Source organism: Suricata suricatta, chromosome 8 (assembly GCF_006229205.1).
Source record: "Suricata suricatta isolate VVHF042 chromosome 8, meerkat_22Aug2017_6uvM2_HiC, whole genome shotgun sequence".
NCBI lineage: Eukaryota > Metazoa > Chordata > Mammalia > Carnivora > Herpestidae > Suricata > Suricata suricatta.
The window spans coordinates 117,919,699-117,942,054 of record NC_043707.1 but is presented as its reverse complement, the minus strand read 5'-3'; the positions used below and the strand labels follow the sequence as shown (position 1 = coordinate 117,942,054).

At 46.2% G+C, this 22,356-nt stretch overlaps 1 protein-coding gene across 1 annotated transcript; it reads left to right on the top strand.

Moving 5' to 3' along the window:
- Positions 1 to 1,417: 1,417 nt before the first annotated feature.
- Positions 1,418 to 22,253, top strand: ZBTB8B (zinc finger and BTB domain containing 8B). The gene is made up of 4 exons (XM_029949492.1): positions 1,418 to 1,460; positions 7,090 to 8,085; positions 17,990 to 18,168; positions 21,837 to 22,253. The coding sequence occupies exons 2-4, from the start codon at positions 7,122 to 7,124 to the stop codon at positions 22,152 to 22,154; spliced, it is 1,461 nt and encodes a 486-aa protein (XP_029805352.1). The 5' UTR covers positions 1,418 to 1,460; positions 7,090 to 7,121; the 3' UTR covers positions 22,155 to 22,253.
- Positions 22,254 to 22,356: the final 103 nt, after the last annotated feature.

The following is a 22,356-nucleotide window of genomic DNA, read 5'->3' as shown; positions in this document are numbered from 1 at the left end:
CTCCTTATATACATGTATGTATATATAAGGAGAAAGACCTGCGAACAAGAAGAGGGTCAGCTACCAGTCCAGGAGAGAGGCCAGGGACAGATCCTTCAGAGTCCTCAGAAGGAACCAATCCAGTCCACACCTTGACTTCCAGCCTCCATAACTTCGAAAGAAGGAATTTCTGCTGTTTACTCCAGCTTAATAGAATTTTGACACGGCAGCGCTAACAAACTGATACACCCGCTATGAGAACTGAGCTCCGCGAGAATGGCCAGCTGGTTTGTCTTGTTCACAGCTATCCCACAACATGCCTGTACAGTTCCTGGGCACCAGGTACCGCTATTTAACTGCTTCACTTGCATACAAGATCCTGAAAGCTTTTCAAGAGAAGGGGCTGTCGCGGTGTTCATAAAAAACCTGTTGAGTTAGATGAAACCGTTTCACTCTTTCCAGAATTTCTGCGGAGCATCGGCAGGTAAAGCGTGTGCGGACTGATAGGTCAGAGCTCATAATCTCCTGGACACTTTAAAATGCACGTCGTGCTTTCAGCTCTCCGGACAAAGACGCCGACACTCGCAGGTCCCTCGAGTGGGACTCAGAAGACCGAACCGAGCTCCAGCCTGGTGCAAGCGTCGGTTTTTGCCCCTTTTGGCATCTCGGGACTTGTAGTTTTGTCCACTATATCTTTGCTGGAGAAACGAACGCTGAGACCACAACTCCCGTCACCGCGCGAACGGTGGCGCCATCAGAGCGCAGCCTCGGGAGGGGGCGCGGGCGCCGTTGACTCACCCGCTGGCCGAAGGGCCCGCCTTCGCGAGCCTAGGAGCCTCTATGATTGGTCAGTTACCTTGCTTCTCACGGAGGGGGTGACAGGTGAATGAAAGGGGGGCGTGTCGGTGTGCCGTAGCTCTGCTGCCGCAAGTCTGGATCCCGCTCAAAGGTGAGAGCCGAGAAGCGGGTTAGTGCTACCTCTTTCATTGGTTTGGGGAGAAATCGTGGGGCCCCCGGAGGTCCGCCTTGAGTGGGGGGAGCGGACAGAGAGCTCCCCTCTTGGTCGGCCTCCCTCGAACCTCCTGGCCCTGGCTGCTCCCGAGACCCCTGCCGCCACCCGAATCTGAGCTGGATGACCAACCCTTCCCTCCCTCCAGAGTGGGGAGCGGTGGCGTGGCGGCAACTGTCCCCCCTTCCCTGGCATTGGGCTGTCTCCCCGCGTCGTCCTGTGGGGTGGTCCTGGCGCCCGCCCATTGAGATGGTACCGGGGCGCGAGGGCTCGGCCAGATTGGGGCAGTGCCAATCACAGCGATGGTCACTTGGTCTGCAGGAGGCCACGAGAGGGGCAAGGCCCCTGTTTTCCACCCTCAGGAGCCAAAGACCGGTCCAGTAACTGGTTCCAGTGATCTCCGCAGGGTCGTCTGGCTCTGGAGGGTGGGGAACGGATTGGAGATCCCCTTGTCTTGGGAACAATTTAACAGGTGAACCCAAGGTGCAGTTGACCCTGATTTTTTTTTTCTGTGGAAGTGGAAACTCTTCTCCAGTGTTGTTTCCCTCCACTCCACGCGTTGAGAGAGGCGTGACTTCCCTAACCCTATGGGAATCAGGCTGGCATAGTGGTTAAGAACGTCCACTCTGGAATCAAACCAGTTTTGGTTCCAGTCCTGCTTGGGACATGTTAATTACAAATCTGAACCTCAATTTCCTCCCCTGAAAAAGAGGATATAACGATGATATCTACTGCATTGGGTTCTTGTGAGGTGAAAGTTAATTAATGCTTGTAAAGTAGTGTCTCTGGTCCTTCATGAAGAGTGGTGTTGAGCAAATGCTAGCAATGGATGAGCAGGTTTTCATTATCCTCAGGTTGTTGAGACTGAAGGAGTCTTGCCAGAGTCGGCGCGTGGAATTCAAGGCTGGTTTTGGTGCCTGCATGGAGGTAGTCATGTGATCTGGGTAGCATTCCCTCAGGGATGTGGGAGTGTGCTGCAGGTAATAGTGTTGGCATCGGCTCTCTCCCAGGAGACATGCACTGTACTTGGCTCATTGTTCTATTCCTGGCATCTTCCTTGTGCCTAGCCAGGAACTGTTGAATTGGAACAGTGAGAGGGCTGGGGGTTCCCTACCAGTGAGGATAAATGTACTTCTGAGAGCAGTATACCCAAAGAGCTTCTTTAAAAGGAGAAGTAGTGATCCTCAGCATGTCCCCAAGGTTGCAAGGCACCAAAGGCAAGTGATAGGAATAAAGATTTCCACAGTCTACGCCAAATATAGGGTTGGGGAAAGGGTTGTGGACAGACTTTTGCCAAGTTAAGGAGTATTGACGTGACCCAAGAGAATTTAGATTATTTGCAGGGAGGAAGCCAAAGGAAATGGGTTTGGGGTGTACTATTGCTGGAAAGGAGCATCTTCCAGTGAAAGATGGAAGTACTCTGTAGATAAAACTGTGCTTCAGCTGAGAAATGTTGGGCGTACACCGGTTTATCTCCCTGATTGGCCAACTCCTTATTCCTCTGCCCCTCCTCCTTTACCCCCTTTGATTAAAAATTAGAAATGAAAGCAATACATGCACCTAGTAAAACATTCTAACAGGTTGAAAATGAAAAGTGAAGGTCCCTCCACATACCTCTTACCCTTAACCTCTCTTCTCAAGGGTATCTGTTATTAACTCTTGCTTGTATAACCTTACATTTTATTTATTTTATTTTATTTTTAAATTTTTTACATTTATTTATTTTTGAGAAGCAGAGTACAAGTGGGGAAGGGGTAGAAAGAGCGGGAGACTCAGAATCTGAAGCAGGCTCCAGGCTCCGAAGCTTGAACCCACGAACTGTGAGATCATGACCCAAGCCAAAATCGGACGCCCAATCGACTGAGCCACGCAGGCGCCCCTAACCTTACATTTAAAAAAATCATGCTTATGCAGATGGGATCATACGATACCTTTTGTTTTGGCTCTTGTCTTTTTCTCTCAGTATACATTGGTGACCTTTCTCCTGTGTGATTGCACCTCATTTATTTAACTTGTCCCCTGGTGGTGGACATTCTTTTTACTTTTGCACTAGTACAAAAACCTGGTAAATGGACATCTCTGAACTTGTAATTTGATGTTTTTTTGGCAACACATACAAAAGGGTAAATTTTTATATTGAAATTTCTAGGACAAAAGAAGCGTGCATCTTAAGTTTTAATAAATATTGCCAAATTTTTCTCTAAAATGGTGTTCCAAATTACATCTGCATCAACAGTGGATATTAGCACAGGACAGTTGAAAAATGTGATTTTACTAGTCTGATAGGTTTTCTTTCAGTTCTGAGGAAGGGCGTAAAGTATGGTATTGAAATGTTGCATTTTCCTGTATCTTGTTTTTCCCTTCATATTTTTTCTCTTTTTTAAAGTTGATTTATTTAGTTTGAGTGAGAGAGAGAGAGAGAGAGAGAGAGAGAGGAGGAGCAGAGAGAGATGGAGAGAGCATCCCAAGCAGGCTCTGAGATGCGGCGGAGCCCAAGGTGGGGCTTGAGCTCATAACCCGTGAGATCATGACCTGAGCCGACTTGACGCTCGGGTGACCATCATTAACCACCCAGGCACCCCCTTCATTTTTTTAATGCCTTTTTTTTTTTGATTTATTTTGAGAGAGAAAAGAGAGTGTGTGTGCATGAGTGTGTGAGTCAGGGAAGGACAGAGAACGGGAGACAGAGGATCCAAAGCAGGCTCTGCATGCTCAGCGCAGAGTCCAATGCAGGGCTCGAACTCATGAACCTTGTAAGATCAAGACCTGAGCCACCCAGGCACCCCTCCCTTCGTATTTTGATTGCCAAAGACAGCAGCAGGAACTTCTTGGAAGGCTTGGTTGGAACAGTCAAAAAAGGTGGGAATGAAAGTGAAGCCTTAGTCCTGTGACAACTTTCAGGGCTGATTTATTTGGGAATAGGAGTATTTTACAGATATCTGACAGTTGTCTTCCTTTCTGAAGCAAATTTTAACTACTTTGGATGAAAAAATCCCAGAAATTATGCCATAACTTCCTTGACTTTAAAATGAATATAAACAGGGGTGCCTGAGTGACTCAGTCAGTTAAGCCTCCGACTTTGGCTCAGGTCATGATCTCACATTTGTGGGTTCGAGCCCTGAGTCAGGCTCTGTGCTGACAGCTCAGAGCCTGGAGCCTGCTTCAGATTCTATGTCTCCCTCTCTCTCTCTGTTCTTCACCTACTCATGCTGTCTCTCTCTCTCAAAAATAACTAAAAACATAAAAAATATTAAAAAAATAAAATGAATATAAACAGATAAGCATCTTCTTGAGGACTTAGGCCCATCACTTATAGTTCTGGGTTATAATTTAATGCTGTCCTAAGGCTAGTTTGAATATATAGGAGCATTTAATACTGCTTCACTAAATGGACTCAGGCTGATGTTTTGAAAAAGTTTCTGGGTCTATTTTTTAAGAAATATTTTTTACCTTTTCCTCGTTGTCAGTTCTCACTTTTTTGGTTTACTTGCTTATAGAGGATCCACTCTGCTTCTCTCCCTGAGTGGTTGTCTAGTTTCTAAACCGAAACAAGTGAAATGCATCACTTGTTATAAATATGTATCAAGTCGGTGTGAACTGCCAGTTAATAAGGTTGTTGTGGGTGTTTAATGAGAATAGGTCATGTAGTTCGTACATGGGAATCGATTTTACCAGTCGAAGAGCCCTTTTTGTGGGGAGGAAGTGCCTGGTTTTTGGCTGGTTGGGTATTGTGGTATAGCATTTATAGAAAGGAAGAGTGCTAAGGAGTTGTGAATCGTGGTTGGCAGCTCTAACCAGGCCTTTTGTGATTCCTGGAGAGGAAGGTGAGGTACTTGGTTCTAGAAACTTGCCTGAGCTCAGTAGGTTGGTACAGAAAAGGGGTAGTCAGTGGATTGTTCTGGAAACCGAAGCTCTGTGGCTTGTCACTCGCTCTAAAGGCCAATACTGGAGAGACAAGTTTTGATTGAAAAAGATTGTCAGTTTTATTCAGAAGCCCAGGGACCTGGGGAGAAGGCAGACTCTTGTCCAAAAGCCAACACTGAGGTTTCTGCCTGACCCAGGGATTTCAAAAGGGATTTAATCAGTTAAGGGAGTACCATGGCCTTTGACATTTCTTGATTATGTGAGGACGTGATGATGCCAGCTACAGAATTATCTCAGTGCTCAGGGGTTGTGCAAGAAGGTCTGGCTCCTTGGTGCCCGGGGGTTGTGCAAGCGTACTCTGTTGTTTCTGCAAAGGAGGGCAAGGTTTGCAGATGCGTAAAGGGAGGTCAGCAAACTCATTTGTGTGACCTTAAAAAAGAAAAATATGTTGCTAATCATTTTACTGGGCTCATCAGAAAGCTGGTGGCTTTAAACAGACTTGCTGGCCTCTGTGGCCTAGGAAAGTTCTGGTCCTTCATTCCCCAAGGCCAGTGGTCTGCAAATCTTAAAGAAAGTAAATTAGTTCTGTTACAGATCAAGGGCCTTAAGTGACGTAGGTTAACCCTTGAGACCCAGCTGGAGTGCTGTTACTGGCTGGCTCTGTGGTTTGGGTGATGGGAAAGGACGGAAGAGAGAGAGCTCAGAGAAGGTCAGCATCTGTCTTTCTCACTAGCAGAAGGATGTTAAACTTGATTTATACCTGTTCTACTTAGCAATTAAGAAAGGAGTATTCCTTTGTACTTACCAAACTTACTTTGTCCAAAGCACTCTGCCAGATGCTATGGGAGATAGCAAATGAATTAAGACACGGCTTGTACCTTCAAAGGCTTGTAGTTCCCTGATAGAAAAGGGTTAGGACCTAAAGTTTAGAGGAGTGAACCAAAGGATAGTGGAGTCAATCAGTTTTGAGTCTCTCAGTTGCAAGAGATAGAAAACCCAACTCAGACCAGCTAAGACAAGAAGGGACTTAGCTGGCTTCTGGCACAGCCTAAGTTGGGGGCTCAGATGGTGTCCCTGGCCTCCATCTGTTGCTCCTGCCTGAACTGAGCTGTCATTTTTCTTGGGCAGTTCCCTTGGTTGTGAGGCAACATCTTTGACATCCACATGGCCACCGAGTAGAAGAGTGCTCTTTTCTGGACCCCCCAGTAAACATTTCATTGGTTTTCATTGCTCTGACCAAGCCACGTGGCCATCGTTGAGCTAATCACTGTGGTCAGAAGGTGGGATGCGTTGACTGTGTTAGCCTTTGTTATATGCAGAGCCTGGGGATTGTGTGGCCAGCTTGGTGCAAAACACATTGGCCAATGGAGCACCTGGGTGCCTCACTTGGTTAAGCATCTGACTGGCTCAGGTCATGAGCTCACTGCTTGTGAGCTCGAGCCCCATGTCAGGCTCCGTGCTGATGGTTCAGAGCCTGGACCCTGCTTTGGATTCTGTGTCTCCCTCTCTCTCTCTGCCCCTCTTCTGATTACATGCTCTCTCTCTCTCTCAAAAATAAATAAAATTTAAAAATTTTTTAAAAATTCAAAATACATTAGCCACAAATGGGGAAAGGGTGGTTCTATCAAAGCCAGAAAAGGTACTAAAACCGCAAGAATGACGAATGTATGCTGGCTAGCCTGAGTCCACCAAATGCTTCCACAAAGTAGTAATAGGTGTGTACCGAGACTGGTGAGTACGGTTTCCGAGTTCCATATCAGGATGGAACCATGAGTCTTAGATTTGGGTGTTATCTATATTTTGAGTCTTTTAAGAATTTTTAAAAAAATGTTTATATTATTTTTGAGAGAGAGAGACAGAGAGATAGACACAGAATTCAAAGCAGGCTCCAGGCTCCAAGCTGTCAGTACAGAGCCTGACGAGGGGCTCAAACCCACGAACCACAAGATCATGACCTGAGCTGAAGTCGAATTCTTAACTGACTGAGCCACCCAGGCACCCCAGTGTCTGATTCTTAATATTGGCTCAGGTCATGATCTCATGATTCATGAGATCGAGCCCCTCTCTGTACTGTCAGCACACAGCCTGCTTGGGATTCTCTTCCTCTCTCTCTGTCCCTCCCAACCAACTTGTGCTTTCTCTCTCTCTCTCTCTCTCTCTCTCTCTCAAAAATAAATAAATAAGGTTTAAAAAAAAGAAAGAAAAATTAATTGGTAAATTAACTTCAAAAAACACAGGCTACTCCAGAGCAGCAGCGGCTGGCGGAGACATGGAGGTGCAATCCTATTATGCCAAGCTCTTGGGGGAGTTGAATGAACAGCGAAAGAGGGACTTTTTCTGTGACTGCAGCATCATTGTGGAAGGGCGGATCTTCAAGGCCCACAGGAACATTTTGTTTGCCAACAGCGGCTACTTCCGGGCGCTGCTCATTCACTACATCCAGGACAGCGGGCGGCACAGCACCGCCTCCCTGGACATAGTCACCTCCGAGGCCTTCTCCACCATCTTAGACTTCCTGTACTCGGGGAAGCTGGATTTGTGTGGGGAGAACGTGATCGAAGTCATGTCGGCGGCCAGCTACCTGCAGATGAACGAAGTCGTGAACTTCTGCAAGACCTACATCCGGTCGTCCCTTGATATCTGCCGGAAGATGGAGAAGGAGGCTGCTGTGGCCGCCGCGGTGGCGGCGGCGGCGGCTGTGCATCAGGTGGACAGCGGAAGCCCCAATTCAGGCAGGGAAAGGACCTCCTGTGACACTAAGAGCTTGGGCTCCTCTCCAGCCAGGGGAGAGGAGGGTGTGGACTGTCCCAGAGAGTCCCCTTGCGGTGCCTGCAGAGACTGCCACCCGCTGGAACTGGTGGTGAAGGACATCCAGGGCAGTGGCCCAGCTGACAGTGACCTCTCTATTCTGCCCAAACAGATAGAGCCCAAGGTGGAGTTTGATGCCGACGAGGTGGAGGTGGAGCTGGGGGAACCGCTGCAGCCGTATGCCACCCCGCTCAGCCTGGCCCACGTGGACGAGGGTTTGCCCGGTGGCCAGGTCGTCGACTTGGCTTACAGTAACTACCACGTGAAGCAATTCCTGGAGGCACTCCTGGGCAACGGTGCCGTCCCGAGCAAACAGGACGGCGACCATCCCTTTTCTCGGAGTTTGGAGGGAAGACCAGATGGTGCGGGAGGAGCCGTGAGTGCCGTGATGGATGCCCAGACAGACTGGTATGGAGAGGACTCAGGTGAGCTCCGTTAGCATTCAGCGTCTCTGCCGGTCATTTATCACGCACACCTGTGCCTTATCAGTTCCATCATCACCATTGCCATTGTCACTGCCATGATTGTCACCATCATCTCCACCACCATCATTACCACCACATTATCACCCCCGCCACCAGTAGGTGTTCATTGAGCACCTTGCTATGTGCAGGGCATTGTCTCTCCCTGTGTGTTCATATTTTACCTCTACAACTAGAGCATAAGCCTGTTGAGGGCAGCTTGAAGACGTGGAAAGAATCTATTGTCTTTTACTAATAACAGGTAGGATATCAGTTAAATCAGTAAATCTCTTTGAACCCATTTTGTTCTGGAGATAATCATCCCTGCCTTGCCTTTCTCATAGCATTGAGGACCAGACGAGAAGGTTTTCAGATTTTTTTCTCATGTATGGTAACATATTCCAGACAGGTGAGAAATGTATGCTCTGTGTCAGCCTTGGTGCGGGCACAGAGCAGTCATGCAGTTGTGGTTGATGGTGCCTCTACTTGAGAATATCTAAGATAAGTTACTGTTTGGCTTTATGTGAGTAAATTTCTTATATCCTTTGGTAGGATTTAAAAATATATTTCAGGAGCACCTGGGTGGCTTATTCGGTTAAGCATCCGACTTCGGCTCAGGTCACGATCTCACAGTTCGTGGCTTTGAGCCCCACATTGGGTTCTGTGCTAACAGCTCAGAGCCTGGAGCCTGCTTCACATTCTGTATCTCTCTCTCTCTCTCTCTGCCCTCGCCCCTCTGCTGCTGCTCATACTCTGTCTCCATCTCTCTCAGAAATAAATAAATATTTAGAAAAATTTAATGTTGATAACTCTAAAGACCTGTGTATTTTAATGAAGTCATCAACTTGATTAGAAAGAAAAGGAAATTTTTATATCAGGAATATATTTTATTTTATATAAGGAATATCAGAAATATCAGTAATATTTTTTATTCCTTTTTTAAAAAGGAAAATTTTGTTTTAATTATTTTTCCTTTGGTAGGCTTTTGTGTTTTAAGAGAACTTGGTTGTTCCCCTAAACAATTCTGAGAGATGAGTTAATGTGAATAACTCTCCTGAAAAAGTGGGGTAACTGTGTTGTAAAGTGTTTTGGAGAGAGAAATAGATTTGGCCACTGACTTCCTGATGAAAGTACCCTATAGCTTCCAGAACCTCAAGCCAAGAAATTAATGAATCCCAATTTAAATTCACCCTTCAATACTGAGCAGTGAAAGTATTTCAGATAAGGGAGATCAGCTGCTTTTATTTGTTACTAAATGGCTGTCTTGAGATGTTAAATTTCATTTTTTAAAGCAAGAACGCTCTGTGTGTCTGATTAAAACTAGGCTTGGAAACTTGAAAATGCTCTTTCTGATCCTCAGGGACACTGGCTTAACCAGCAGTTAGAAGGTAGTGGCTGTTTCCAGTGAACACACTGTGGGAATGGGTTGAAATCTCATTTCCGTGCATAATAGCATTTCACAGATGGTGACCACCCTGTCACATCCATTAGACCCTCCTGAGCTTGGCAGAAGAGTGTGGAGAAACCAAGACCCACAAGGCTTTGGTGAATTTGCTAAGAATGCAGAGCTGGTAAGTGGCAGAGCTAAACCTAGCACCTGGGGCTGGCTTCATCTCCTTGAAACAAACCCTGAAGGCAGTACAAATGAATACAGGGTTTCTTTTTTTTTTTTTTTAAGGTTTATTTATTTTTGATAGAGACACAGAGTGTGAGTGGAGGAGGTTTCAGAGAAAGAGGGAGACACAGAATAAGAAGCAGGCTCCAGGCTCTGAGCTGTCAGCACAGAGCCTGGTGTGGGGCTCGAACCCACAAACTGTGAGATCGTGACCTGAGCTGAAGTTGGCTGCTTAACCGACTGAGCCACCCGGGTGCCCCGAATAGAGGATTTCGATGCCATGATTTTATCTTTTAAGCCCTCTGCCTGGAAGCACAAGTATCAAGAAAGATTAATTCAGCTCTACACCATCTTCATCCAACGCCAGTCCATGAGCCTGTAAAGTCAGGTTTCCAACTACAAGGCACTGTGGCAAGGCAGCCGCCTGGGTCCTAGCCGTGCCTGTTGTCCTCCAGGTTTTGATTCCCTTCACATGGCTCCTGGTTAAATTTATTCTCAATGCCAAGGCACAGAGTAGGATTGATTTGTTTGGTCATTCATGTATTTTGCTCAAATGTTTTTGAGCACCTTCCTGGTCAAGATACAAAGATAAGTCAGACATGGATCCAGCCCTCAAAGAACTGATGGTGTCTTAGAGGAGATGAGATGTGTGTAACTGGCATCACATGATGGAAAGGCACCAGGGCTGGAAGACAGATGGACGTGTGATTTTCACAGCAGTCCAGGAGCAGGAGAACTGAATTCCTCCTGGGAGAGCAGGGAGGCATTATGAATGTGGCATCTAAGGGTAAGAAGAGAATAGGGAGAAATTGACTGGAGTCGGATATGAAAACCTTAAATGCTAAAAGGTAAGGTTTTGTCTGTAGGCATTGGGGAGTTTTTGGTAGTTACTGAGCTTGGAAGGGGACAGGAGCTGTGCTTGTGGGACATTAATTTGACCTCAGCACCTAATGGTGTGGAGATGAGAGACAAGGGCAGGGAGATGGTCAGGAGGCTTTTACGATAGTTCTGTAGCCACATTGCTTATATCTGACGTTAGCAGACACTGCCAGATCATAAGGTCCTCCTGTAAGCTCTTCCTCCCAGACCTCCCCACCCCAGCTCCAGCACCTCCCATTGCTTCTTGGAAAGTCCATCTATACTGGTCACCTCCACTGTTTTACTTCCTACTCTCTTCTCAGCCCACTGTGGTCTGGCTTCCGCCCCTCTACACCACAGACACTGCCGGTGTGAGGTCAGCCATAGATTTCTAGAGTCAATCCAATGAGTGATTTTCCGGTGTTATCTTACTTGGCCTCTCTCAGTAGTTGACTCTGCACTTTCTCTCCTTCTTGAAATTCTTTCTTCCTCTGGTTTCTGACACCATGGACACTCATTCCTCTTACCTCTGCCATTTCTTTCCAGTCTCATCACGGGCTCATTTAATGCCAGTGTGTCCAGTTCCCCGTCATTGGTTTGCTTCTTCAACATCTTATCATTCCTGCTAACTATTAATCAATTAACTCATCAGTTTGTTCTCTGTATTTATAGGTCTGATTCTGCTCTTTCTTTGCTTATTCATTTATTTTGTTTTTTAGATTCCATGTATGAGTGAAATCATAGGGTGTCTGTCTTTCTCAGTCTGACTTATTTCACTTAGCAGTGTACTCTCTAGGTCCATCTATGTAGATGACGTGATCTTATTCTTTTTTATGGCTGAGTAATGTTTATGTGTGTGTGTGTGTGTGTGTGTGTGTGTGTGTATTTGTGCACACATACACACCATGTTTATATCACATCTTCTTTATTCATTCATCTATTGATGGACACAAGTTGTTTCCATATCTTGGCTATTGTAAATAATGCTGCAATAAACATAGGGGTGCATGTATCTTTTCTAATTAGTATTTTTTTTAAGTTTATTTATTTTGAGAGTGAGAGAGCACAAGCTTGGGAGAGACGGGGAGAGAGAATCCCAAGCAGTCTTTGTGCTGTTAGCACAGAGCCTTATGCGGGGCTCGAACTCACCAACAGGGAGATCACGACATGAGCTGAAATCAAGAGTCAGATGCTTAACTGACTGAGCTACTCAGGTGCCCTCAAATTAGTGATTTTGTTTCCTTTGGGTAGATACCCAGTAGCAGAATTTGAGAGACCTCCATACTGTTTTCCAGAACTCCATACTGTTTACCCATTTACATCCCCACCAACAGTGCACGAGGGATCCTTTTTCTTCACATCCTTTCCAGCACTTGTCATTTCTTTTTGGTTCTAGACATTCTGACAGATGTAAGGTGATAGATATCTCATTGTGCTTTTGATTTGCATTTCCCTAATGGTTAGTGATGTTAAGCATCTTTTATGTCTCTGTTGGCCATCTGTATGTCTTCTGTAGAAAAATGTCTATTCAGGTCCTCTGCCCATTTAAAATCATTATCTTTATGATGTCGAATTGTGTAAGTACTTTATATATTTTGGATATTAACTGCTTATCGGATTTATCAGTTGCAAATATCTCCTTCCATTCAGTAAGTTGCCTTTTTGTTTTGTTGGTGGTTTCCTTTGCTGTGCAAAAGCTTTTTATTTTGATGTCGTGCTAATAGTTTATTTTTGCTTTTTTCACCTTGCCTTAGAAGACATATCTCAAAAAATGTTGGTGTGGCTGGTGTCAAAGAAATTACTGTTTGTGCTCTCTTCTAGGATTTTTATGGTTTCCAGTCTCAGATTTAGGTCTTCAATCCATGTTGAGTTTAATTTTGTGGATGGTATAAGAGAGTGGTCTAGTTTCATTCTTGTGCACATAGCTGTCCCGTTTTCCCAGCATTGTTTATTGAAGAGACTGTCTTTTCCCCATTTGTATATTCTTGCCTCCTTTTCCCTAGATTAATTGACCGTATAAGTGTAGGTTTATTTCTGGACTCTCTATTCTGTTCCATTGATCTATGCGTCCAATCATTCAATCTTGTAACAGATATTTATTAAGCATCGACTATATTCCAGGCACTGTTCATTAGAGTGAACAAAAGGCAGTCCTTGTCCTCATGGGACTGATGTTGCAATGCAGGGAGACAGACAATACACATATAAATAAGTATATAATATGAAGAAAACTCAAGCAGGGGAAAAGTTGATGGAGAGTGAAGGGGATGCTGTTTGATTTAGTGTTGACTACGAAGACCTTTCTAACAAGTTGCCTCTGAGCAGAAGCTGTGAGGAAGAGAGAAAATTGTGCAGGCAAATCAGGGAAAAGAACATTCCGGGCAGAGGGAAGAGCAAGGTGCAAAGTGCAGGTCACACTTGTCGAGTAAACAGCAGGGTGCTGTGGAGGTGGGAGTGGAGTGGGTGAGGCAGAGGGTGCTGGAGGGTGAGGTGAGAGAATTTGGGTGAGCAAGGATCAGGCAGGGCCCTGAAGGCCATGACAAGACCTCTGGGTCTTACTCTAAGAAGGGATGCCACTAGAGGGTCTCAGCCTAGAGTGACTTGAAATGACACATATTAAAAGGATCCCTGTGGGTAGTGGTCTTCTTGGATAGGACTGGACTGTCTCTCAAGGTGGAATGAACCAGATGTGCTAATAGCTTATGTGAGTGGTATGAGAAAGAGACAAGTCAAGGATGACCCTAAGGTTTTTAGCTTGAGCCGTTGATTTAGACATGTTACGTTTGTGACGCCTCTCAGATATCCAAGCGGAGGTGTTCAGTAAGCAGTTGCGTCTGTATGTTTGGAGTTCCAGGGCGGGGGTGGAGTCAGAGCTGAGATATAAATTTGGGAGTCATTAATGGGTCCATGGAATTTGAAACCTATATATCCCATGAACTTATAGGTGTAGAAGGAGAAGATAAGAGATTTGAGGACCAAGCCCTGGAGAACACCAGCATGTCAAGGTCAGGAAAATAGGGAGAAACCAGTAAAGGAGACTGAGAGGGGGTGGGCAGTGAGGTAGGAGGAGAATCGAAAGTAACCCATGCCAGGAAGTGAAAATGTTTCAGAAAAAAGGAGAAATCGACGACGTATAGTACTGTGCGTGAGTGGATTGAAAACTGATCATTGGGGAGGTAGTGCGTGGGTTTGATAAGAACAGTGTTGATGAGGTAGTGGAGCAAGAGACCAAACGGCCTGAAACAGAGCTGGGAATATAGATGGGAAGACAATGAGTATTGATGCTTCTTTCAAGCAGTTTTGCTGTGAAGGGGACAGAGAAATCAGGAGCCAAAGGGCCATACGAGGTCTAGGTTTTTATTAAGGTGGAGGATCTAAAAGCATGTTTGTTTTCTGATGGGAATGATCCAGGAGAGAGGAGGATAATTGGTGATGGAAGAGAGAGGGGCAATTGATAGAGCGAGGGCAGACGAGGTCCCTGTACAAATAAATGGCAGGGACAGTCTGGCTCTGCATGTGAGGAAGGACAGTATATTTGTAGGAACAGGAGTGAAGGCAGACCACCTGTGTTCATAGGGGAGTTTGGCGGTAGTTGGGAGCATGTAGAGGTTCTCTTCTGATTGCTTCTCCTCAGGTAAAGCAGCAAGGATGGTGGCTGAAAGGAAGGAGGGGGCAATGGGGAGGAGAGCTGAGCAGAGGGAGCTGATGTCCCTGAAGAACCAAGGGCTCTGATATTTGCGCTCAGAGAGTGCTGGTTAGATAGATTTGAAGTGAGACTAGAACACACAGTCAAAGTGATGTTAACTTGCCTTGTTTCAGGTATGGGATAGGTATAGATTTGTATTTACCCAGAATTTAGGTTTAACCAGGTGAATACAGATAGAGGGAGAGAGAGGACCCAGGCAGTCGAGGGTGGTTGTGAAGGAGTGACTTCAGTGATGGATTGTGGGCACTAAACTGGGGAAGGAGAGGCATGAGGACCCAAGGAGGTGAAGGACAGCAAATGGCGGCATAGTTCATGGCTTGGTCCCAACCAAGAAAGGACATTTAGGGGGTGAGCTGGAAAGATATCAGACAGTGATTGGGAAGTGGGGTGCTTGAAATGTGGGTTGTGGAGCAAATGCAGTTATTGGCAATATCTAGGTATGGGGCCATGACTCTCACTCCCAACTATACACTAGTGGGGGCTTTAAAAATATGCTTGGGGGGCACTTGGGTGACTCGGTTGGTTAAGCATCCGACTTTGGCTCAGGTCATGATCTCAGGGTTGGTGAGTTTGAGCCACATCCAGCTCTGTGCTGACAGCTTAGAGCTTGGATCCTGGAGCCTGGAGCCTGGAGCCTGTGTCCCTCTCTCTTTCTGCCCCTCCCGCACTTGTGCTCTGTCTCTCCCAAAAATAAATAAAGATTTAAAAAATTTAAAAAGATATACTTGGGACAGGGATTGGACATCAGTATTTTTTTAGTTTCCCAGGTGATTCTTTTTTTTTTTTCCTTAAGTTTATTTAATTTGAGAGAGAGAGAGTGTGAGCAAGCGTAGGGCAGAGAGATAGGGAGAGACAGAAACCCAAGCAGACCCCACACTGTCAGCATAGAGCCTGACATGGGTCTTGGAACGCACGAACTGTGAGACCATGACCTGAGCCCAAATCAAGAGTTGGATGCTTAACTGACTGTCTCAGGGGGTGGAAAGGTGGGAAGCCACCTTTCCCAGGTGATTCTAATACGCGGGTCAAGTTGAGAGCTCTTGGTCCAGGACTGGATAGCTGACATGGGGTGGAAGATAAGGAGGAAAGGAGGTCATGGGACAGAGAGGCCAGGGTGTTGGGTCACTTTCGGTATTCACACCAAGAATTACCTAGGAGTTATGTTTGAAGGCAATGTGATCAAATCTCCACCGAATGAGGAGGTGACCTCGTGGCTCCTGGATGACTAAAATAAGGAGAGGCTGGTATGCTATTGATGAGGTTTTGGGGTGATAGTAGGGTGGTCTGGAGCTGATGGCCAAGAAAGAATTCTTGAACAGGTCTTTGGTGCAAAAAGGTGATTTTATTAAAGGACCCAACAGGACCTAGGGGCACAAAGAGTCGAACTGGGGTTGTGAAGGATGGTGGATTTTATACTATGCAGATGGAGAGGTGACGTCAAAGGGAGGCCTCCAGAGGGACTTCGATGTGCTAAAGAGGACTCCTAAAATACCTGAGGCCTTGCGATTGTCCGTTTCCCTCTAAGTAAGCCATTAACATTAGGACAGTAGGGGTTTCCTGGAGAAATGTTAGACTCCGTATTTGCCCAAATATTTGTCATTGGGCTGCAGGTTACGAGGAAATTTAATTTTACCTGCCATTTCCTTCTTGCCTTTGTTTCCCATATAACTATTGAGGGATGAATTTGGGGTTCCAGGAAATGGAATCTATAGGTTTCTGGAGATTAGGCTATGGGTAAGATGGCCTTTTTCTTGGAATTTACTAAGATATATGGAAACCAAGATATTTGTAAACCCATGACCTAGAAGACTGTGATCTCTATCAGTTGGCCATTTCCTTTGTCCTTGGGCAGCCAGGAGTGCCGGAGGAATAGCACATACATCCCACCTGGGGGGGGGGGGGTGCTAACTTGTACTTTGTCCTCATCCTGCCTCAAGCTCCCTCAAGCTCCCTCGTCACTATCATTCAATGGTGTGAGCTTCAAAAGATCTCAAGGTTTTTGAGGATGGAGGGAGGGACAGTGGTCTGGAGAGGACAGTGAACCAAGGAGGATCCGACTCACCTCCGACCCAGAGGTGTCAGGGTTAAGGGGTAAGGGAAGCGGGGTGTTCAGGGGAGAGCCAGGCCTCAGTTAAGGCCACCACTGCAATTTGCTGAACATTCTCGAAACCGTATTCTTCCCTGCTTTCCTTAAGCTCCAGATGTATCTGTCTAACCCAGAAATTCTTCTATGGATGGCCTGGGCCTGCCCCAAATGCAGTAAAATCCAACTGAACTCCTCATTGCTCCCAGTACCTGCTTTCCTCCTGTGTTCCCTGCCTCAGTTTATTCCATGGTCATCCACCAAGTCCGCTAACCCAGAATCTGTGTCATTTCGAATCTTCTCTTTCCCTTCTCTCCCCTCCCCCACGGGGTCCCTGAGTGCTGTTAATTTTACTTCTGTGCTTTAGTTCATGGCAACTCTCATCCTCTCCCACCTCTCTTCCTGCCTTTAATCTTACCTCTCTTAAATCCTTCCCCTGCATTGTCCTCAGAGGGAGCTTTTAAAACTCAGATCTGACCATGTACTTCCCCTCCTTAAGATTCTAGCTGCTTAAAGAATAAAGCCCAAGAGGGGCGCCTGGGTGGCTCAGTTGGTTAAAAGTCCAACTTTGGCTCAGGTCATGATCTCATGGTTCGTGGGTTGGAGCCCCACCTCTGGCTCTGTGCTGACAGCTCAGAGCCTGGAGCCTACTTTGGATTCTGTCTCTCCCTCTCTCTCTGACCCTGCCCTGCTCACACTCTGTCTTGGTCTCTCAAAAATAAATAAACATTGATAAAAAAAAAAAAAAGAGAGAGAGAGAACATGGATCCTAAAAAAGAGAAAAACAAATTGAGAGAGAGAGAGAACATGGATCCTGATCCAGGGGTCTGATCCGTCATAACAGAGGTTTCCAAACTTTTGGGAGCCATGAGATCAATTCAAGAGGTCTGTGTTAGTCACTTCCTGCTGCTGCAGCAGGACACCACAGGCTGGCTTAAACAACAGCGATGTGTGTTCTCACAGTTCTGGACGCTCAGAGTCCAAGATCATGGTGCAGCAGGGGCTTTTTTTCCTGGCTGGTGGACGACTGCCATCTTGCTCCTCCTCATGTGGCCTTCCCTCTGTGCACGAACAGAGACAGAATGAGATCTCTGGTTTCTCTTCCTCTAATTATAAGGACACCGGTCCTATCAGAGTAGGGCTCCACCCTTACGACCTCATTTAACCTTAATTTCCTCCCTATCCAAATACAATCACATTGGAGTTTAGGGCTTCAATGTACAAATTTTGGGGGGATACAATTCAGTTCATAACAGGGTCTCAATCAGGATTGTCTTAAAATGAAATCGAACAGAATGGATGCTGTCAGAGCAAGTGTTATTTTGGGAAGCTTTTCCACGTGTGAGTTCTGAGGGGGTGATGTGAGCTGTAACTGAGCCACAGAGAAGGTTGAAAGCCAGTACCGAATGGCATTCTTTGCAACCCTTTAGCCTCCGGCTAATGCAGAGCCGGACTGAGACTTGGGATTTGCAGTGTCTGGTGGTAGAGTTGATGTCCTCCCTCTTGGTCGGGCTGAGGGGATTCCCCAGCTCCTGATCACCTGTAGGAGGGTGGCCAGTGTCACTGTTGCTTACGGTGCAGCTAAATCAACTCATTTGGTTCCCAGGTGATGTGCTGGTGGTCCCCATCAAGCTCCACAAGTGTCCTTTCTGCCCTTACACTGCCAAACAGAAGGGCATCCTTAAGCGGCACATCCGCTCACACACAGGCGAGCGGCCCTACCCCTGCGAGACGTGCGGCAAGCGGTTCACTCGACAGGAGCACCTGCGGAGCCACGCCCTGAGCGTAAGTGTCTGGGCTGGCAGGGATGCTGGGGTGAGGGCAGCGGATGACACAGGGGATGGCCTTCCCAGCATCTGTCTGATGTAAGGGTAAACCAGTCTGTCTGTTAGTGCATCTGGACGGCTCAGGGAGTTAAGTGTCCAACTCTTGATTTTGGCTCAGGTCATGATCTCATGGTTTGTGAGTTCGAGTCCTGCATCAGTGTGGAGCCTTCTTGGGATTCTCTCTCTTTCTCTCTCTCTCTCTTCCCCTTCCCTGCTCAGGCTATCTCTGTCTCTCTCTCTCTCTCTCTCTCAAAAACAAACAAAACAAAAAACAAAAAACCCAAAACAAAACAAAAAACTAAAAAAAAAACAAACAAAACAGAACTGTCTTTTGCATCTCTGTCCACTAGACTATTTTCAGAGAATTCTAAATATGTTTCTGCTAAATTAAAGCTGGGTTGGTAGCACTTAGGGAAAGTTAAAGCTTATATGATTACAGACCAGTTTCTTAGACTCAGTAAAGTTTAGATCCTGGTCAGTGGGGGGTGTCATAAGGCAGAGAACAGTGGAGCTTGGACAGGGGATTGTGGGTCTGTTCCCACCAGTGTGATACCAAAGGTGAGAAAGCTGTTTCCTAGTTTCCCACTTAACACCAGTACCTGGACGTAGGGAAAGTGCAAGAGTACTTTATAAGGTCACCTGTGGGCAGCAAAGAGAGCTGCAGACCAAGGGGACCTCCCCTCCCACTGGCTGCCCCCTGGACGTCTGTCTCCCGTGAGTGGTTCATTTCCACCAGCTAAAAGGCATTCAGGCCCTTTCAGAAGGCATTGTATTTAAGATCATCTTTGAGCAAGGCAATCAGTCTTTGGGAAATCAAACATCAAAATGGTTTGGACTTCAAAGGACACTATCAAGAATGTGACAACCCACAGAATGGGAGTAAATATTTGTGAATCACTCATCTGCTAAGAATCTAGTAACCAGAATATATAAAGAATTCTTCCGATTTAACAATAAAAAACAAATCACCAAATTATACAATGGATGTGATTAAACATTTCTCCAAAGAAGAGATACAAATGGCCAATAAGAACATGAAAAGATGCTCAATGTCGTTAGTCATTAGGGAAATGCAAATCAAAGCCACAGTGAGATACCACTTCAGACACACTAGGATTATTATCATCAGAAAAAAACAAGTAATAACAAAAGTGTGGGCAAGGATGTGGAAGAATTGGAATGTTTATACACTGCTGATGGGAATGTAAAATGGGGTTATGGCAAAACAATTTGGTGGTTCTTTAAAAACTTAAGCATAAAATTGCCATAGGTCCCAGCAATTCTGTATCGAGGTATGTACCCAAGAGAGCTGAGCATGCATTTACACAAAAGCATACGTGCCCACAAATGTTCACAGCAGCGTTATTCATGGTAGCCAAAAAAGTGGAAACAAACCAAGTGTCCTCAACTGATGAGTGAAAAAAGAAATTGAGGTCTATCCACACGATGGACCCTTATTCAGCCATAAAATGGAATGAAGTTCTGATACAGGCTACAACATGGATGAACCTTAAACACATTATGCTACGTGAAAGAGGCCAGTCACAAAAGGCCACATATTATATGACTTCATTTATATGAAATATACAAAATGGGCTGACTCAGGTGGATAGAGTGGATTAGTGGTTAGTGGGAGCTAGAGGGGTGTTGAATGGGAGAAGGGTGACAGCTAATGTGCACAAGGTTTCTTTCTGGGGTGAGGAAAATGTTCTGGAATTAGGGGTGCCTGGGTGGCTCTGTTGGCTGGGCGTCGACTTCAGCTCAGGTCATGGTCTCACGGTTTGTGAGTTCTAGCCCCAAAATGGGCTCTCTGCTGTTAGCACAGAGCCCGCTTTGGATCCTCTGTCCCCCTCTCTCTCTGCTCCGCCCTAGCTTATGCTCTCTTTCTCAAATATAAATAAAACATTAAAAAAAAAAGAAAGAAAAAAAATGTTCCGGAATTAGATTTCACAACCTTGTGAATGTACTAAAACCCATTGAATTGTTTGCTTTAAAAAGGTGAATTTTGGGGCATCTGGGTGGCTCACTTGGTTGCGTGTCTGACTCTTGATTTTGGCTCAGGTCATGATTCTAGAGTCATGGGATTGAGCCCCATGTTGGGCTCCATGTTGAGCATGGAGCCTGCTTAAGATTCTCTTTCTCTCTCCTTCTGCCCCTCTCCCCTGTTTCTCTCTCTCTCTGAAAAAAAAAATGTGAATTTTATAAAATGTGAATTATGGATTTGAAAGAACCCAGATTTAAGATAAGTACAAAGTTATCGACTGCCTCTGCTCTCAGGGCTGGCCCCAGCACACTCACCTGAAAGTAGCTTCACATCATGGCCTTAACTTTTTGTCTTTTCCCCCCTCAATGTATATCTCCAGTCTGTCTTCTTCTTTTTTTTTAATGTCTTTTTATTTATTTTTGAGAGATCGAGGGAGACAGCATGAGCCCGGGAGGGTCAGAGAGAGAGGGAGACACAGAATCTGAAGCAGGCTCCAGGCTCTGAGCTAGCTGTGAGCACAGAGCCTGACACGGGGCTCAAACCCAGGAATCGTGAGATCACGACCTGAGCTGAAGCCGGATGCCTAACTGAATGAGCCACCCAGGCACCCCTATCTCCAGTCTGTCTTGGCAGCAGCAGGTCCCTGGTGCCCCTAAGACGTTTCATTGGTTGGAATCCTCATTCCCTCTATCTTTCCACGTTATACAAGGTCCAGTCCACTGCAGCCCAAAGACGTGGTATTCAAAGGCCCCATCAGGTTGCACAGGTCATGTACATATTCTGGTTGACTCAAGTCTTGTGGGGTTGGTGTAGAAGGCCCAGAAGACCACACAGAAGGCAGGGACATTGGGCAGGATGTAGTGGTGGCTCTAGCAGGCTGGCTTTCATGCTATTGGCCCTTGTCCTCCATCATTTCTCTCTGTCTCTGCCTCTTGTGTCCATCTCGCATCCAGAGTTTTCGAAAGGAGAGGCTTTGATTCACAGAGCCCCTTCAGGCTGGAGCTCCTGAAGAGTGTACACATTAGATAGTTCCTTCGGTGGAGGGGGCCCCTGGGGCTGCTGCCCTGAGGAGGAGCTGCATGGAGTAGGAGGTCAGGTTCTAGTATGCAAAGTGCTTCTCCTAGGTAAGGAGTACATTTATCAATGAAGAGGCAAGGAATGCATTTATCAACAGAGTAAGGATGGGACATCTGCCACATGTTGAGAAGATACCATCTAGCAAATCTGCTGCCCTAATAACTAGGCAATCCTGTACAGAAAAAGCCAAAATTCCCATCAGTTCCCTGAATGCCCTTTATATGCCAGACACAGGGATATAGTAACAAGTGTGACAGAAAACCTGAATGAGGATGGTCCCTGCCTTCTTGGAGCTTATAGTCTAGTGAATTTACCGATAATTTGTTAGAAAATCAACAAAGGAAGGAGTATAGGTGGGAATATCTAGCTGGGGACCTAACCTGACCTCAAGCATCAGAGAAGAGTTCCTTCAAAGGCATTAGCACTAAGGGAGGCCTTGGCAATGGGGAGGTGGGCACGTTCCTCACATAGCCAATGACCTTGGGGCAGAAGCCCTTTGGTGAGGACGAGGCTGTGGCAGAGAAAGCAAGGGGGAGAGCGTTTACTGTGTCTGCTTGTAATCGTAGGTCCATAGATCCAACCGTCCAATCATCTGCAAGGGCTGCAGAAGAACCTTCACGAGTCACCTGTCCCAGGGGCTGCGGCGCTTCGGGCTGTGTGACAGCTGCACCTGTGTTACAGACCCGCACGAAGACGAGGACGATTTGATGCCCATCAACCTTAGCCTGGTGGAGGCCTCGACCGAAAGCCAAGAAAAGAGTGACACGGACAATGACTGGCCGATCTATGTGGAGTCTGGTGAGGAAAATGACCCCACTGGAGATGATTCTGACAGCAGACAGCGAATTCGGCCCAGCCTGCCCGATCGAGAGATGCTCACGTAGCAGAAAATTCTGGGGGGTGGGGGTGGGGAGAGAGGTTTTAGAATTTGTTGTTGCTCATTCTGTGTTCGAAAGCCGCCACCTGTCCCATTTGGTGGAGACCTGAGAGGAACATGTTTTCACTGTTACTGTAGTTGCATTTTTCTTAGACTACACGGTGAAGGTTGGGTTTTGTGACTTGAAGGACTAATGAGTTCTTTGTGGA

Coding starts and splice junctions, on each gene's coding strand:
- ZBTB8B (XM_029949492.1), top strand. CDS start 7,122: ATGGAGGTGCAATCCTATTATGCCAAGCTCTTGGGGGAGTTGAATGAA. Junction 8,086..17,989: donor CTGGTATGGAGAGGACTCAG/GTGAGCTCCGTT, acceptor TTTGGTTCCCAG/GTGATGTGCTGGTGGTCCCC. Junction 18,169..21,836: donor TGCGGAGCCACGCCCTGAGC/GTAAGTGTCTGG, acceptor TTGTAATCGTAG/GTCCATAGATCCAACCGTCC.